At 44.9% G+C, this 18,401-nt stretch overlaps 1 protein-coding gene across 1 annotated transcript in view; it reads right to left on the minus strand.

Moving 5' to 3' along the window:
• Syne2 (spectrin repeat containing nuclear envelope protein 2) overlaps nt 1–18,401 on the minus strand; it is a 321,778-nt gene that overhangs the window by 132,564 nt on the left and 170,813 nt on the right. The window contains 7 exon segments of the mRNA XM_052739574.1: nt 120–260; nt 3,254–3,409; nt 5,304–5,472; nt 7,340–7,605; nt 13,684–13,902; nt 14,899–15,043; nt 17,972–18,294. Of these exon segments, the coding sequence (XP_052595534.1) occupies nt 120–260; nt 3,254–3,409; nt 5,304–5,472; nt 7,340–7,605; nt 13,684–13,902; nt 14,899–15,043; nt 17,972–18,294 (1,419 nt within the window).

Consider the following 18,401-nt stretch of genomic DNA (forward strand, 5'->3'; position numbering starts at 1 on the left):
GAGCTTCAGGTCTATCCCAGGAGCTCATCTGGGGCTGACTGAGTGATTCGCATCTGGGATGTGGGTACCGGGGCAAGACAGAATACCACATGCTGAAGCCCCTTCAAGGAGCACATCACCTTTTGAATTTCTTGAGCATCCTCAATGTTTTTGCTCTTCTGTTGCAACATTTTTTCAATGCCATGAAGCCCGTTGTTAATTTCCTCTATTTTCCTCCTCATGACACACGATGGTGAATGTGTCGAGATTTCACTGGTGATCTGTGGCAAGGGAGAAAGTCGCAGTTGGTGGGCAGACAGCTTTGGCTCTCCACTCTCAGGTTCAAACGTCAAAAATATTACTCATTCTGTTGACTTGTAAAATATTTTCACATGGGGGAGGCACCTCCCAACCATACTGTTAATGTATGAGTGACAGGATAGATAAATGTCAGCTGTGCCTCCTGACCTGTTGAATATAATGTTTATCTGGATAAATAAAATTTATGTTACATTGGGAAGAGTTACTGAGGGGGCTCTTTGAAGCATCACATGACAGGGAAGGATTTCTACAGAAGGAGGCTTCCTCAGACATTCAGAACTTTGTAAGAAAATCGTCTGCCCAGCTCTGTGTTCAGTAAGACCAACTTTACTCTTAGGCTGATTTAAAACAAATGTAATCTCCACTTTCCCACACAGTTAGGCAAAACCTCCTCTAAGTAACCATGTCTAAAGGATGGGGAGCCCCATTTTCCTCTACGCTGTTTCTAGTGTGTGTTCCTAGCAACCAGAACTCTAGCTGCTGAGCCCAACAATTTTTTTTTTTTTTTTATCTAAATCATTTTCTTAAGAAAATAACTTGGGGCAGGAAAGACTAGGAGTATTAAGTACATTGTTTTCCGAAAGGCCTGATTAGTGTTTTCTTGTTTTTTTTTTTTAAGCTATTGTTGATAAGTAACCACAAAATATCCACATAATACTGTACACATTAGCTGAGACAAAAATACCCCAGGGTAGATAAGGATGCCTTTGTAGAAGCTGAAACCTGGGCTAATGGCTGACTCAGCACCAAGACCACACATCAAGGTGTTGGCGGAACTTGACCCTAGAAGCCCCCAGTTCCCAGACTCCATGTGACAAGCTTGAGTCTCAGAGGGCTGGTGATACCTTCATATCATATTTTTATTCATAGACCATATACTATGATAAAGATGGTTGTATAATTGTCAATTTAATATTTTTAGCTTTATTTCATTTTACGTGTATGAATATTTTGCCTCAGATATGTATGTATACCATGTGTGTGCCTGGTGCCTGAGGAGGCCAGAAGAGGGCGTCAGATCTTCTGGAACTGGAGTTAAAGATGGTTATGAGTCACCATGTGGACCCTAGGAAATGAATCAGGGTCCTCTGCAAGAGCAACAAGTGCTCTTAACCACTGAGCCATCTCTTTGGCCCCTCAACTCTCACTTTAATCCTGTATTAATTTTTTTTCTGGTTGCATATGTAACACAGTACCAAACAAATGAAGTCACCCAATATAGGCTCTCTTGGTCGAAAGGCATACTGCCATTTGGGGACACCAGGCACGGTTATGATCAGGGGTAAGCAGCCATCTGGATGACACACATGATACTGTCTGCAGTGTGGCCTGGACCCTTTAATTTCCTTGAGACCCATGACACAGTAAAAATTGGTTCCATTCGTCACAGACATATAAGTTCATAATGGAGACCCTCACTCTTAAATGTGAAAGACTTTATTAACTTACTTTGTAGGGGTTTTCATAAAAGTCACAAAAGTAACCCTGAGTTTCTCTCAAAATATTTGGTAGTCTATTAAAACAGATAATAACAATCCTTGAGAAAAGTCCTAATAGGTTATTGTGTGTTAAATCAAAATATCTGTTCTCATGTATCAGGAGATTGTATAGTTATATACAGATTACATGTTCTAAGAAATCTGCCATAGAAGTTAATGACATGACCAGGCGGCGGCGGTGGTGGTGGTGGTGGTGGTGGTGGTGGTGCATTCCTTTAATCCCAGCACTTGGGAGGCAGATGGATCTCTGTGAGTTCGAGGCCAGCCTGGTCTACAGAGCGAGATCCAGGACAGGCACCAAAACTACACAGAGAAACCCTGTCTCAAAAAAAACTCAAAAAAAAAAAAAAAAAAAAAGTTAATGACACATGCTAGTATCTGAGGGGTGTGTTGTTTCATTTGTTTGTTTTGTTTGAGATAAGGTCTCACCCTGCAACCCCAGCTGGCCCCCAGTACACGGCAATCCCCTACCTTAGCCTGCGGTGTGCTGGGATTACGGGAGTGAGCCATCATAACCAACATTAGCATCTGAGTTTGAAATCTGTTTTTTGTATGTATCCCCATTCTATAAGAAAACCTATATAGCTCTATAGATCTATATGGTTGGCTGTGTACAGTATGACCAACTTCATTCTCAGGCCAATGTAAACACAAAAGTCATCTCCACCTCCCTACCATCCAAGCGAAACAACCTCCTCCAAGTAGCTACTTCTTAAGAACAGAGAGTCCTGTTTTTCTTTGTGCTGTTTCTAGTGGTAGGTCTGTTTTAGTTATCAAGTTATAGGCATGCTCAGCTTAAAAACAAAACATAAAACTCTCCTTGGGGACACTGGACCAAGCCCCATTTTGTTCTGCTGGTCTAAACTGCCTAATTAAACTGTCTTGCTGAGCGCCCACGTTTCCAGCACAATGGGACAATTCACAACCTCTCTTCAGACCTGGACTCTGAGGCAAAAAGCTTTGCCCAGGATGCTTTGTGAGAATTCTATCGACATCACCATTAAACAGACACCACATGCCGAATGCTATATTGAGTAAGCAATGAAATCAGAATTCCTACTGCCCTTGGCTGTTCTTTCAAGACATTTTGGGGAATACTTTTACAGCAAAACATTATACATGTCCTCATTTTTAAAAGATTTTTAGAGTAAATAATAATTTAAACCATAATAATAATAATAATAATAATAATAATAATAATAAGCCAAGTAAAAGATAACACAAACTATTAAAATAGAAGCATCTAAGACAACTGATGAGAATAAAGATAGTCTGAAATTCTGTTATCTATGCAATTTACTTCAAGCACTTTTATCTCACTATTCAATACATAAGCTCCATAAAACCAGGCAGAGCAGCGACCAGGAAAATGACAAGTGACATCAAAGGGTATCCTCATTTCCATCCATGCAACCCATCAACAACAGCACCACACACGCATACATCACCATCACCTTCTCATCTGCATCTTCCAGAGCCTTCCTGCATTCTTCCACCTGGGATTCGATCTCCGCGGGGACTATGCTGTACATTTCGGAATACTTGATGCGTAATTTTTCCATGACCTTCTCCAAAGTCAGCTTGCCTTTCTGAAGAACGCTTCGCAGCCCCTAAAACCATCAACAGACTCTCAGTACTTACAGGACCTGGGAAAAAGTCTAGCCGTTAAAAAAAAAAAAAAAAAAAAAAGCGAATGCAGCTTTCCAGGGTCCTCTCGACTTAAATAAGCCAACTTTACATGACAAAACCTTCCTATTGATACAAGCAGATTAAGCCCCAGGGCTTAGTCAGATGATGCTTTCTAATTTGTAAGAATTGAATTTGATCGCCCTTCGTGGTGTCGGACTATTGTGGCAGAGAGGCGAGGTGACAGCCTTAGCTTCTCCAGCACCTCTAGGATCGACTGTGTCTCAGTTGCTACCAGTTGGCTAAAAAGCCACAAGCGGCCAGAAGTTTCAAAGCAGTCTTTTCCGTGTTGCTATTAACTTGTTGCTATTTCTACTTCTTCCTACAGTATCACCATAATGAGTCAAGGCCACTGGGAGCCCCCATGCTTGAAGCGAAAGTGTCTGTTTCACGTAATTAGGCGGCCAGGCAGAGCCCCAGTCCTTTTCAAAAGGGAGGGTTCCAGTTCCTGGTAAAGAATGTAGGTTTCAGGAGATAAAAGCGTCGTGAACAAATGGTCCATTGCTTGTGGCCTAGAAACAGAATCTGACCTGCGTTCTCCCGCAGTAATTATAAAGGAGAAACTCATCTGTTTGGGAAAGTTTCCCAAAGATCGAATGGAAAACTACTTATTGACTTCCCTGGGCTTTTGTGTCCTTTAGCTCTAGTGACTGTTAAGCGGCACTCAGAGTCCCAGCCCCAAGGAGCAGTCCCCACTCTAAACCTGTGATGTTAGACCCTGCTCTGTGTCGCCATCCTCAGCTGACCGACCCGCCTAGAGGAGGAAAGGACGATGTGGTGCAGCCACTGGTGGGGCGGGGCTGCATCCTGTTCTTTCTACCCAGGCCGGACCTGATAGTTCACAGCTACACACAGAGATGGCTTCTCCACAAAGAACACTTCTGAGGGTGACCGTGGGTTTCCCTTTTCAACGCAGATAACCAAGGGCTCTGTGGTTCCCAAGAGCATGAGACTTTTGCATAAAGCTCCCAGAGTCAGGGCTGGGGAGACTGTTGGGTGGTTATGAACACTGGTTGCTCTTAGAGAGGACCCAGGTTCAGTTTCCAGCACCTATAGGGCGGCTTACAGCCAAATGCAACTCTGGTTCCAGGAGCTCCAACAGTCTCTTCTGGCCTCCTCAGGCAAGCACACACACATACACATAAAAAAGTAAAGAGGGGCTGAAAGAAGGCTCGATGGTTAAGAGCATTTATTCCTCTTGCAGAGGACCCAGGTTTGGTTCCCAGCACCCACATGGTGGCTCACAAACATCCATTACTCCAGTTCCAGGGCATCCAACAGCCCTTTCTAACAGCCACAGGCACCAGGCACGCATATGGTGCACATACACAAATTTAGGCAAACCACTCATATACATAAAATATTAAAATAAGTAAATCTTTGAAACTTAAATTAAAAAAAATTTTTTTAAGTTCCCCAAGTCATTTTTGGACTAAAAATAGGATGAGAGGTCACTCTGAAGAAATCAACTCTCAAAGTGACCCTCAGGGTAGACACAGAGCCTCTCAAGAGCTGAGACACCATGTCCAAACAAAAGAAACAGTCTAGCATATTCCTCATATGTGGGCCAAGGTCTCTGATCACCAAACATACTTGAAATATGGTTAAAAATAGGGTTACATAGTTCAGAGTGACCTGTGTCCCAGTGTGGCTCCTTTCCACTCCCTGTTCCAACCATGTTCATCCTGCAACTCTGCACAGTGTGCCCCACCCCCCCTGTCTCCCCAGATACTGCTCCAACTCTAGCTAATGGGTTATCTCTGCCCAGGACGTGAAAGAAGACTGTGGACCACTTATACTCATTCTTCCCTTGCTTACCTCCAGCTGTTCTGCCCTTTCCGGATGGCCTTCCAATGCCAAGTCTTGGAATGAAGTTGAGATCTGTTCAAATGAATGCTTCACATCAGTTAATTCCTTTTCGAAAGAATGCCGTGCCTGGATTTCAGTCTGGACCAAGTCCTTATTCTTTTGAGCTGCCTGAAGAAGCCTGGAATAAAGCATCAGAACAGAGCTCTCTAAAGAATTCACCAAAGATCATTTTCCTCCCTAGGAGAAAAGTACCAGTTTTTATTGATTAATATACCAATTGTCAAACACCCATCAAATACAGCCAATCAACTGCTTCCCCAAAACTTTTGTCCCTAAGTGTCCTCTCTGCATATTCCAACTACCATCTCTAGCTTCTCTGTCCCATGGGGTTCCAGATCCCAAAGGAAGTGACATGAGTCTTCAGCCACAGGTGGGCTCTTTAGAACAGACATCCTTCACCAATCCATTTCTCTTCAGCTGACCCATTTCCCAAAGAAGCAATGTGTGTGTGTGTGTGTGTGTGTGTGTGTGTGTGTGTGTGTGTGTGTGTGTGATGGGAGTCTTTCCCAAGAACTATTTGGTCTGTCATGTGATAACACAACAGAAATCTATACTTGGTCTCCACCCTCCAGGTCTGAGATGGAGCTCTTGATTTCCTTACAAGAAGAACACAACAGAATCACTATGTAGCCCTGGCTAGCCTTGAACTTGCAGTGATCCTGTCTCTCCCCATTAATGCTGTGATTACAGGTGTGCGCCATCAAACATGGTTGAAAATCTGATCTGACATTTGGCCCTAGGCCTCATTCCCAAGATGGAACTCTTGCACTAAGAGCTTGTCTCTTGGCGAACTCCTGGAGAACCTACCTCATGGGGTGAGAACTAACCATGTGATTGGAGGGCTGGGACTATCTGCACCACCCTTTCTAACTACCACCCTCCCAATCCATAGACAGGGGATTGGGACTGAAGGCTAAATTGACCACTATTAGTCAATGGTTTAACCACCCTAAGTAATGCAGCCTCAGAAGCATGGAAACAGACAGGGTCAGAGTGCCTGGATTGCTGAACAAGAGAAGTAACCACAGCGTCAGGTGTTGTAGAGGACAGGGGAGCTGTCCCATTCTTACGCCCCTTGACCCACACATCTTTTCCACATTCTTCTTCATCTGTATCCTTTATCATACCTTCTGCTGATAAATCAGCAAATCTACACGGTTCCCTGAGTGCTGCTAGCTACTAAAGGGAGTTTTGGAGGAAGTCCCAACAGCCATGCGGTCAGAAGTACGGGTGACAGCCCACAACGGTGGCAGCTGAAGCAGGGACAGCTTGGTGAAACTGTGAGCTCCAAGTGTAAAAGCTGGGCAGGCGGATCATGTTGGAATGGAACTGCAGCTGAGAAATGCTTAGTGGGTGCAGGGAAGGAAAACCTCCGAGCATCAGTCGGAGATGTTCAGTGACTGAGAATGGAGAGGAGAACTGCCGCTTTCCTCCTGCAATGGGCAGATCCACTGCCCGGGCTTTTACAATCAACACAATTGAACTACACAAAATTTAAAGGACATTTAAAGGAGTTTGTTTAAACATATCGTGACACGGCAACATCATAGACTATGTTTTTAAATCGACAGTCAGTGGCACAGGAGACAAAAACAATCTGCTGATAAACAATTAGGTAGAATACAAAACAGCGTAAGGACTATAATCTCAATAATCACAGTGTAAAACAAGAAAAGGGTGGTTGGCAGTGTTCTCCGCTGCATGGCAAGATTAAAAGAGACACGTTCCGTCTTTATAATTTCCCATTCTTGAAATTTCCTGCAGGCAACAGGTATTACTAAAAAGTTGGCAAGCTAGTCACACTAAGTAATAAAAAACAGACAATGTGTATGTTTCCGTTAATCATCCATCTTGTCTCTCCCCTGTGTGCCCATCAGTTCTGACTCTGTTGTAGCATTTACCATTCTCTACCATTTCTTATGTCCTCTAACTTTGAACAGAAACCATCCAGACCACCTCCTCCATAATCTCTTTATACATCTTACCTGTTGCACCGTTCTTGCATAGACCTAATCTCTTGAAGTGCTGGGATGGTTTCCACGGTCTCCGTGCCTTGAGGAATGTTCTGGATACTCGTTATGCGCTGAAGAAGCAGGGCCAGCAGCAGCAGCTGCTTCTCCACGCTCTCCTCATGCTGGCACAGAGAGTCCAAGAGCTGACAGAGTTCCTCTGTGGGAGCGGAGTCCTTTGTTTTGGAAATTTCTGGAAGGTCCTCCTGAAGATTCTCTAAAATGATTGCTTCTCGTTCAATCTAATTAAATGAATGGTAACAGGGAGAAAAGCATGGTGATTTTGAGATGTGAAATCTACCGTGGCAAGCACAGCTTTTGTAAACCCTCTCTTTAAAGCATTCCTAATGCCATATCCTGGTTCAAAGTCATCATTTGTTACAATACAGCTGGGAACATTAGTCCTCGATGATCAAGAATCCTGTAGTTCCCAGTTACTGCCCATGCAGACGTGGGATTCAGATGAGGAAATGCTATTATGAATGGGCTGGGGGAAAGGCTATTGAACAAAGTGATTTATTTCTCCTGGAGGCTTCTGGTGTTTTGAGCAGTGTCGACATGAGATCTACATGAGGTGGCTGGGCTGGCCCCACCACACCGCTTCTAACACAGAGGCTGGGCTACTGTTGGATGTGGAAATTTTTCTGCAAGCCTCTTTTCTTGCCCTCTGAATGCCTGCATCATGCTGGAAGGCTAAGCCTGGCAGTTCGTTATGAACTGACGTGTTCCAAAGGGAGAGCCATTGGGATCACCGAAGCAGTTGTATTTATCCATTGCTGGTATGTAGGAAACTTAGAAATACGGAACTTATTACAATACCTACCTAGAAACTAGGAATTCCACAGGCCCTGGACTCAGGATAAAGACATGGGAGACAGCCTTGGAGGCTCCTGAATCAGATGGTCCTCTGCACCACCATTCCCACCCCCAAGCCCTGTGTCTATCCCCTTCAGCTGCAAGACTCATTTATACTATTTTGCCCTCCTTCTCAATGTGACATCTCTCGTCACTATAAAATACCACATCAGACAGCTGTACTTGTAATATCATGCTACTCGGAAATGGTGAGCGAGGCCCTGGATGTAACAGAGGGTGAGAAATTAAACCTATGAAAATGCAAGAGCCCCAACATCAATCATTATAAGCTTCCAGGGTCCCCAAGTCTAAGGCATGCTTCTTCACCAGTGTGAAGGTCAAGTTGGTTGACCATTTTTCAATGGCTAACAAAGAGCGATACCAGGGGATGGGGCTTCTTGGATGGTGGAAGTAATATATGTTATACTTAAGATTATCATTCAAATCTGTTGTCAACAATGTTTCTAACGCATGCTGGGAAAGATGAGCCAAAGCATTAGGAATAGGCTGTGGCATCTGCTACCCTGTCACTTGGGTTCTAGGATCTAGTGGGATCCCTGGTTGCTATAATATACCGGGTACAGAGGGAGACTGTTCCCTCCCTAAAAAACTCAGCTTCCTGAGTATGTGCTTCCTGTTATCTCAAACCTGGTTCCCAGGTAGGCAGCTACCTTGAACTAGTTGTTAGGATAGACCATTTCACACCTTCTGGCTTAAAACCAGTATGCCAACAAAGGAACTGCAATACTGACAGGAGACTGACGATAGACCTAAGGTTTCTAAAATTACTGGGGTCCAAAGAGCCTTGCCTGTCATCCAGAACTTAGTGGGATTTCACTGGCTGCAGCCATGCCCGAGTGCGATGACCGCAAATTAACAGATGCAATGACCGTGACTCCAAAGAGCATAAAACAGCCAACAGCTCAGGCCCTTTCTGTTTCAGCTCTCCTTCCTGTGAACTGGCGCCCCTTTCCAAAATACACCACCTGCTGGCAGGCCCGGTCTCAGCTGCGAAACTGCTGTAAGGCTGGAGGATGCCAAGGAGGACCTGAGAGAGAATGGACGGCTGATACCAGGCAAATGCTCCATCTGTGAATGGGTGACGGTCGCCCATCACCCAAGAGAATCCTGCTCAGGGGTAAAAACGAACACAAAGGGCAGGAGGGAATCTTCAGTGGTGATGGGAACAGCCTACATTTTTATTTTGTTGGTAGTCACACAACTACATGCATTAATGGAAACTCAACAAACTTCAGACTAAATTGTTAAAGAAAGTCAGGAAAACAGACAGCATAAAGGTTATGTACTGGTCCTTTCCCTTGGAAAAGTCTCTGTATCCTTTGGTGACTTTCCTAGGACATAAAATCCTAATAAAACTCTTCATAAATTTAAGGTTCGCCGGGCGATGGTGGCGCACGCCTTTAATCCCAGCACTTGGGAGGCAGAGCCAGGCGGATCTCTGTGAGTTCGAGGCCAGCCTGGGCTACCAAGTGAGTTCCAGGAAAAGGCGCAAAGCTACACAGAGAAACCCTGTCTCGAAAAACCAAAAAAAAAAAAAAAAAAATTTAAGGTTCATTGTGGAGGTGAAGAGGACCAAAAACTATAGTTTTAACACACACACACACACACACACACACACACACACACACACACACACACACACACACCGAGAGAGAGAGAGAGAGAGAGAGAGAGAGAGAGAGAGAGAGAGAGAGAGAGAGAGAAAAGGAGGATGAAAATCTTGGGACCTGAAGAAGTAGGTCTGAATGAGGAAATAGCATGAGAACAGTATGAGAAGCAGCAGCCAGCTTCGCGTTCCCCGTCATCTCTAAAGAAATGACTTTGCCCTAGCACATCATGACCATTATTCCAGAAGTCAGTTGTTCTTGCTTCCTTTCTGTTGCTGTGATACAAACACTCTGACCAACAGCAACCTGGGGAAGGAAAAGGTTCACTTCATCTTACACTCCTAGGACCACAGTCCATCACTGAAGGAAGCTGGCAGGGACGTAAGCTGCTTCCTAGCTCACACTCTGGATCACTCCCAGGCTCATGCTCAGCTGGCTTTCTGATATAGCCCAGGCCCACAGCAGGCTGGGATCGGCCCTCCCATGTCAATTGCCAGCCAAGACCATCCCTTGCAGACATCATCACAGGCCACTCTGATCTAGAAAATTCCTCCATTGAGGTTTACTCAGATGACTGTAGGCTGTGTAAAGTTGACAGCTGAAACTAACTAGGGTATCAATAATGATATCAAGTTCATTACATTCTGTCTAAAAAAAATAAGGTGTTATGTGAAAGAGAAAAAAAGTTAAATCAAAAGGTAAATTGACTTTTGATTTAGAAATTTATAAAATGAATGTTTACGTTTTTTAAAAATCTGCCTTCTCAAACTGTTTAGTCCATAAAGATAGTGAATAGTTCCATTACAATAGTTTAAAAACAGAAATTGTTACATATTAGATGGTCAATACTGACTGTCAACTTGACAGGATCTAGAACCATGGAAGAGACAAGGTTCTGGGCATGCCTGTGAGGGATCAGCTCGATTACTTTAGTTAATTGAGGTGGGGGTCCCACCTCACTAAGTGGCACCATTCCCCGGGCTGAGGTCCTGGACTGAAGAAAGAAGGAATCCAGCTGAGCACCGGCATTCATCACAGTCCCCTTCCTGACTACAGACAGACATCACCTTCCTCCAGCTCCCGCCATCAGGAGCCATGACAGACTGTCCTCTTGCATCCTGAGCCCAAGTCAACCTTTCCTCCCTTAAGTAGCTTCTGTCAGAGTATTTTTATCACAGCGACACAGAGAAAGGCACCAACAGTGCTGGCAGAATCTTGCACGCATAGGTCTTATGTGGATATAGGAATCGGGCCATTGTTAGTGTATGAATAAGAGCTGAATTAAGATCATACTACAGGCTGGGGATGTAGTTCAGTGGCAGAGTGCTTGCTAGCATGCACAATGCCCTTGCTTTTATCTCCAGCAACACACACATCCACATCTATACTGATACAATCACATCAATAGACACACATAGATATCATATAACCGAGTAGCTCAGTGATTAAATACAATGTGTAAGTTGGAATCTTATCACTTGTGAATTTGGGCAAGTTACTCAACATCACTGAGTCCTGTTGACTTCATGTATTGTTGCTAAAACTCTTCCTCTGGAGAGGGGGGATGCGAACATCTACCCCTTCCACCTAAGGTTCTAAGGCAAAGCCCTTCCTCCTAAAGTCCTAATCACAAACCAAAGCACAATTCCACAGAAGTTCACCCTGGGGATCCAATACATTTATCTAGGTTACTTACAGAGCATGCATGAAGAGTGATTGACAGGCGTCTGGATGACCCCAAAGCAGCCCATCCTGGAAAGTCTTCAGGATGGGCACACAGATGGAGTCCCTTCCCCTAGTGTCCTCCAGCCTATACACTCTAGCTCCTCCCCTAGGCCCCGAGGGCACAAGCAATTAGGGCAGAAAAACACCAAAAGGGCTGGGAGGTGTGGCTGGATGCTCTAGCATGGGTTCAATGACCCTCCCCACCTGTTCCTTCCAGGCAGGAATGTCACCAGTTCACACCTTTTCCTTCTAAGGAGGGAATTTCAACACTCTGGCAGGCACAACAGCAATGGATGCTGGCAAAGGGGCACAGCTGCTCCCATGAAGATGGCTTAGCAGTCTGGCTGAGGATCGCCCATCACACGGATGCAAACATAATCCACAGACCTAAGCCAGGCACTGTGTGAGTCCTCACTTCAGTAGCTGTATTACTGTTACTACATGTTTTTATTCGTGCTGGCCTTTGAAGAATACAATTTGCTGGGCTGGGCATGGAGCTCAGCTGGTAGATTGCTTGTGCCACGAACAGAGCCCTAGCTCCAGCACAGCGTAAACCAGGTGTGGTGACACACATCTGCAATCCCAGCACTTGGGAGGAAAGGGCAGAAAGGCTGACCAAGGGCCTCCTCAGCGACACGACAAGTTGGTGGTGAGCCTGGGCTACAGGAGTCTTTGTCTACAAAGAACTTCACTTGGATGAGATTCTGGTCTAATGTTTGTTTGAGTAATTAGAATTAAATGAGTAAGGTTTAAATTAGCAAGCTAGGACTTCAAATGGATACAAAACAGTAGCGTGACAAAATTGAAAAGTGTTTAGAATCAGCCTAGGTTTGGATCTGAAGAAACACTCTCCCTCAACAAGTACCTACTGAGTACACTGGGTTCAAAGCCTAGCTCGGCCGCCAGGTTATAATGGTAAAGAAGACTCCAACTCCAGCCGCAGTCCACAGGGCCTTGCCACACGGTCAGACTGCAGTTGGCACTCTTGGGCCACTACTTAAAAAAAAAAAAAATCAGTCAGTGCCTCAGTTTCCCTATCTATCAAATGGTAATGGTAGTTACCTCCTACGGCCAACATAAGGATCTGGGAAGCACAGGTCTGAACTGGTTTCTCAGTGCAGTGTGGTGTTATTGTGGGTAAGCTGGCAGCCTGAACAATAACATAATTGACAGAGTTTCTTAGAGTTGGAACATCCAAGGGACTGTTGTTCACTGATTAAGCCCTACCAGCACCACTGAAATGACCCCGATTTCAAGAATATTAAGTTCTAAGGAGGTTAACTGGGTAGTGTTGAGCACAGGCGGTCTCCTGCCAATTAAGTATGGACTCGCTACATTTCCATCTTCAGAAAATCCACCAGAAATTTTGAAATGGAGAAAAGAGAATTTTCAACTTATATTCTGATTTGTACTTCATTTATCCCCCGGCACTATGGAAAGATTAGCAAATACTATGATCTCATGTGATTTTTCATTTTCTTTCTTAATATATGTAAGTCCTAAACCGCAACTAAGCTATCATCTGTGACTGGCATATGCCAGAGAGGTCTTCTTTGAGACAGTTTTCAGAAATCACCATATTTCACAGTTTTAGGCCCACACTTAACAACCATAACTAATTTCCATAGTTAACAATTGGAGTTGATTTCCAATTTAGTCAGTTATCATGCACATTACCCAGTTCTAACCTTTCGTGTAACGAAGGCAAAGACAGTTATTTTTAAGGAGGAACTCATCCTCGCAATGAAGGCTTTGAAGCTTCGCTCAGCAAGTGGCCACCTTTTTAATAAGCATTATCTGAGGGCTGAGGAACTGGCTCAGTGGGCGACGGTGCTCGCTGCCCAGGCACGGAGACCTGAGTTTGATTCCCAAACCATGTAAAGGTAGAAGAAGAACATGGACTCCAGGGAGAATTACAGGATCCCTAAAAAAACGACCATTACTATGAAAGAAGCTGAAGAATTTCCCTGAGGCTTTGGCCAGACCTGACTTGTACAGACGTTCACAAGCCATGTCCATCTGACGTACAAACGAAGGAACAGGGACGCAACGAAGGGGCGCCAGCCTCTCACTGGAAGCCCAGGGTTCAAGTGTGGAAAATCGAGGACTCACCTCCTCACTGATGAACTTCCACTCCCTCTTCAGCTCCCCACACCACTGCTGCCACCCTCTGGCGGCTTCCAGCAAACGCAGCCACTTCTCCCACAGGGCAGAGGACACGAGGCGCACACAGGCGCCCTCACTCTCTGTGCAACTGCAACTCAGGTGTCTGAGGACCTGACGGAGGTTCACCAAGTCTTCTTTGATTGACAGGACACTTGATGTCAGGGCCTTAAAGAGAAAAGTGGCAGGATGGACAAACGGTCTATGATCTTTTTTCTGAAATATCACTCTTAAATCTGGCACAGTTAAGGATTTTTTTTTCCCCAGTGGTACATCTCATGAGGTAGTCCTGGCTGGTCTCGAACTCAGAGATCCTCTTGCCCGTGCCTCCTGAGTACTGGGATTAAAGATGTGTGCCACTACCACCTGGCCCATTTACGAGTTCTTCATTTGTTTCAGTTTCTTTTCGGTAGATGAAGGGCCTCACCCAAATCAAAACGACAAGCCAGGAGTGATGGCTCGCTCATGCCTTTAATCCCAGCACCCAGGAGGCAAAGGCAGGGGGACTGCAGGTTCACGATCGGCCTAGGCTATGTAGCAACTTTGTCTCAAAAATAAATAAATATGTAAATAAGAAAATTAAGTATAACAGCAAAGCACCACAAATTCTAACAGATGAGAATAAGCAAAACCCAGAACTGTTTCACAAGCTGGGGATGTATCCAAGTCATAGAGTGCTTGCTTACCACGTTTACAAAAATAAACAAAATGAAATGAAAGTAAAACCAGGCACGGAGGCTCATGCCTGTGACCGCAACACTACGGAGAGGTGAGGGGCAGGGCAGGAGGGACTTGGGACACAGGAGACTCTGTCTCGAATAAATACATAGCTTAGTAACAGTATAGAACGTGATCAAAATCTGACGGATGCAGTGACTGCATCTACCCAGTAGCACACCTCAAAACATCAGGAAAGGGAAGGAAGGGTCAGAAAGGCGGTCTAGGGGGCCAGATGCTGTGGGGGAGGGGAGGACTGAAGAGCCAATCAGCCGAAGGGGTCAGAATCATCCCCTCATCTCAGCCCCCCCCCCCCTCCCGGTGGGGATACTTCTTGCAGGTGTTTGAAGATTTCTGTGGCTTACAGCAGGGCTGTGCCCTCTGCTGCTGCCACCCGCTTGCTCTCCTGGGGCTTCACGCAGACCGCCTGCAGACTGACAGTGTTACCTTGCTCTGATCCAGGCGCCCCAAAGCTTCTTTGTAAGACCTGGGCCATGGGGACATGGACTGTCCGAGATCTGTCTCCATTTTCCTGAGCCGAGAGCAAATGTCCTCTTTCATTTTTCCATAGCGTTTGTAATTCTCTAGGCACCTGAAGAGGCAGTTAGGGAAAAAAAAATATTAAATTTTATTTCTCATTAGCTCACCCCCAACACATGATTCAACACATAAAGAAAGGAGGGGATGCTTTTTTCTTTTTTTTTTGCCATTCAAGGCACCTATAGATGGGTTTAAACAGTCAGATACAGTTGCCCTCAAAACAAACACTAAGAGAGAGAGAGAGAGAGAGAGAGAGAGAGAGAGAGAGAGAGAGAGAGAGAATGAGAGAGAGGAGAAAAAATTGAGAGTTTGAGATTTTTTATATACTACTATTGAGCTGTAAGTGGGTTGAATTCTGGCAGAAAGCCATGTAATCTTAAAAATGTCTACATTTTGATTTATTTGTTCAATTACTTATTTTAGGGAGTTTATCTCAAATATAAGGAATTTACCAGAATCAGGATAAACTCATTTGCACAGTAAAAGACTTTTACACACAAGAGTATTGATTAAGACAGGAAAAAAAAAACCCTATATCTAACAAAAAACAAGGTTAAGTAACAAGTCATCACAGAATTTTATATATGGATTGTGATACTATTATAAAATATTTGTTACAAGGAGGAAAAGGACTAATGTCATACAGCAAAAAAATGAAAGTGGGATAATTTATATTTAACTGTGATGTTTTTTTTTTTTTTTTTATTTAAAGATGTTTATTTATTTGTTATGTATACAGAAGAGGGCGCCAGATCTCATTACAGATGGCTGTGAGCCACCATGCGGTTGCTGGGAATTGAACTCAGGACCTCTGGAAGAGCAGTCGATGCTCTTAACCTCTGAGCCATCTCTCCAGCCCTTTTTTTTTTTTTTTTTTTGGGTTTTTCGAGACAGGGTTTCTCTGTTCAGCTTTGCGCTTTTCCTGGGACTCACTTGGTAGCCCAGGCTGGCCTCGAACTCACAGAGATCCGCCTGGCTCTGCCTCCCGAGTGCTGGGATTAAAGGCGTGCGCCACCACCGCCCGGCGTGATGTATTTTTAAAAACACCATACAATTACATAACTAAGTAGGTACTGCCTAAATCATCCACTGAGAATAATTTAAAATTCTATTTGGGGGAGCTGGGGTGCAGTTTAACGGTAGAGCACATGCCCAGCACATGTATGACCTTCAGTTTAATCTCTCATAAAATAAAAAGGAATTAAAAATTCTGTAGTAGATACCTTAAAATAAAACCTCTCACACTTGAAATCCTAGCACTCACACTCAGGAAGCTGAGGCAAGGGGATTGCCTTAAGTTTGAGGCAAAAGACTAGTTTCAAACAACAGCAAAAACAATAAATAAAACACACACACACACACACACACACACACACACACACGCGCGCGCGCATTCGTGCAGGCACAGCTATCATGGCATGGGCATGTGAAGGCCAGACATCAGCGTGAGGTGGCTTCTTTGCTCTCCGTCTTATTTTTCGAGGCGGTCTCTCTCTTAACCTAATGCTGTTGACTTGGCCGCGTTGGCTTGTCAATGAGCTCCAAGGGTCCTGGGGTAGCTATAACCCAGTCTCTACGTTGGTGTCGGTGAACCAAACTCTGACCTTCATGCTTACGTGACGGGCACTTTACTGACTGAACCATCTCACAGCTAGCCTCTTACTCTGTATGGATACAAGGTATGCACACATATGTGGGCAGAGGAACATGCTTCTGCGCATGTACGAAAGCCAAGGAGGCCAGCTAGTGACCTGTTCTATCATTCTCTTTCTTATCTCTTGAGACAGCGTTCCTCTTGTTACATCTCCCCCGGCCGACCCCGTAGAGCTGGGGTGCATGAGAGGCCATGCCCGTTTACATCTCCCCCGGCCAACCCTGTAGAGCTGGGGTGCATGAGAGGCCATGCCCGTTTACATCTCCCCCGGCCGACCCCGTAGAGCTGGGGTGCATGAGAGGCCATGCCCGTTTACATCTCCCCTGGCCGACCCCGTAGAGCTGGGGTTCATGAGAGGCCATGCCCAATTGTCTGCCTGGGTTCTGGGGAACTGAACTCAGGTCCTCTTGTTTACAAAGCAAGCCGTCTTACACACTGAGCCGTCTTCCAGCCCTCTCTTACCATTCAACATCAAGTGTTAGCAAGGAGGCGGGACAGCTGGACTATCTGTAGGAGGCGGGACAGCTGGACTATCCGTATGTACCTGGTTTGCTGGAAATGAGTGGGCCACTTCATGCCAGGAACTGCACCCCTTTGACCTGGGCTAGCACACCCTGATATACCCAAGGGAGGCTCCCGCACTTCAATATGTTCCTAGAAGCACTGCTGTTTAACGCAGGAAACTGCCAACAACTCAAACGTCCATCGGCAGCTAAGTGTGCTACAGTCAAGAGGGAGAATAACCCTTCCAGTCAGAGTGATGAGCTTGAAAAATAGGGAGTTACAGAAGAAAAGAATGAAAACAGTAAGAACAGTCCACAAACACCGCAAAACACAATAAAAAGAAATGGTACATATACAATGTAGGGCATTTATTGTTTCCTAATAAAGGGAGGAGGAGAAGCCCATGAGAGAATTCAAGTTAATGTGGTTTATCTACACATGTTATACATCGTATTATATGTATCAAATACTAAACAAGAATTAAAACATAATGAAACTTTTAACATGGTTTTCTTTGGTGACTTTTTAAACTTTCTTTTTTTGTTTTGTTTTGTTTTGGTTTGGTTTTGGTTTTTTTGAGACAGGGTTTCTCTGTGTAGCTTTGCGCCTTTCCCGGAACTCACTCTGTAGCCCACGCTGGCCTCGAACTCACAGAGATTCGCCTGGCTCTGCCTCCTGAGTACTGGGATGAAAGGTGTGCGCCACCACTGCCTGGCTTAAACTATCTTATATTCAAACTTTCTCTGATGTGCACATTAATTATAAAGACAAGGAAAATGCTCTTCTGTTGCCTGAAGAGATCCCTTAAGATAGCCCACCTACCTTCCGTCCTCTGCCTCCTGGGCCTCCAGCACTGCCTTCAAGGCTGAGTTCTTAGAAGCTAGTTCTTGAAAAGTGCGCTGAAGTTGCTCTTTGGCCTCGGGGCTGTAGATAGTCCCCAACGTCTCAGTGAGGTTCTGGATGTCTGTTACTGCAGACTGCAATTCCTTTTGCTTACGGCGCGCCAGCTCCATTGAGTCTTCAGGATGGTGAAGGTCGACTCTGTATGATAAAAGCATGGCTTCCAGGGACCTGATGATCCCTACTGCCCTCTCGACTATCTCATCGTAGTGGGATGCATTTTCATATGCATCATTCAGGACATTCTGGTGAAACGGAGATTAAACACAGTCACACACAGTTTTCCAACTTGGGGGATTCTTGTTATTCTCAAATATGGTGAGTCTTATGAGAGCTGACTGCCTGTTCTTAC

The sequence above is a fragment of the Peromyscus californicus genome, unplaced genomic scaffold (genome assembly GCF_007827085.1).
Source record: "Peromyscus californicus insignis strain IS unplaced genomic scaffold, ASM782708v3 Scaffold_15__1_contigs__length_86483966, whole genome shotgun sequence".
Classification (NCBI taxonomy): Eukaryota; Metazoa; Chordata; class Mammalia; order Rodentia; family Cricetidae; genus Peromyscus; species Peromyscus californicus.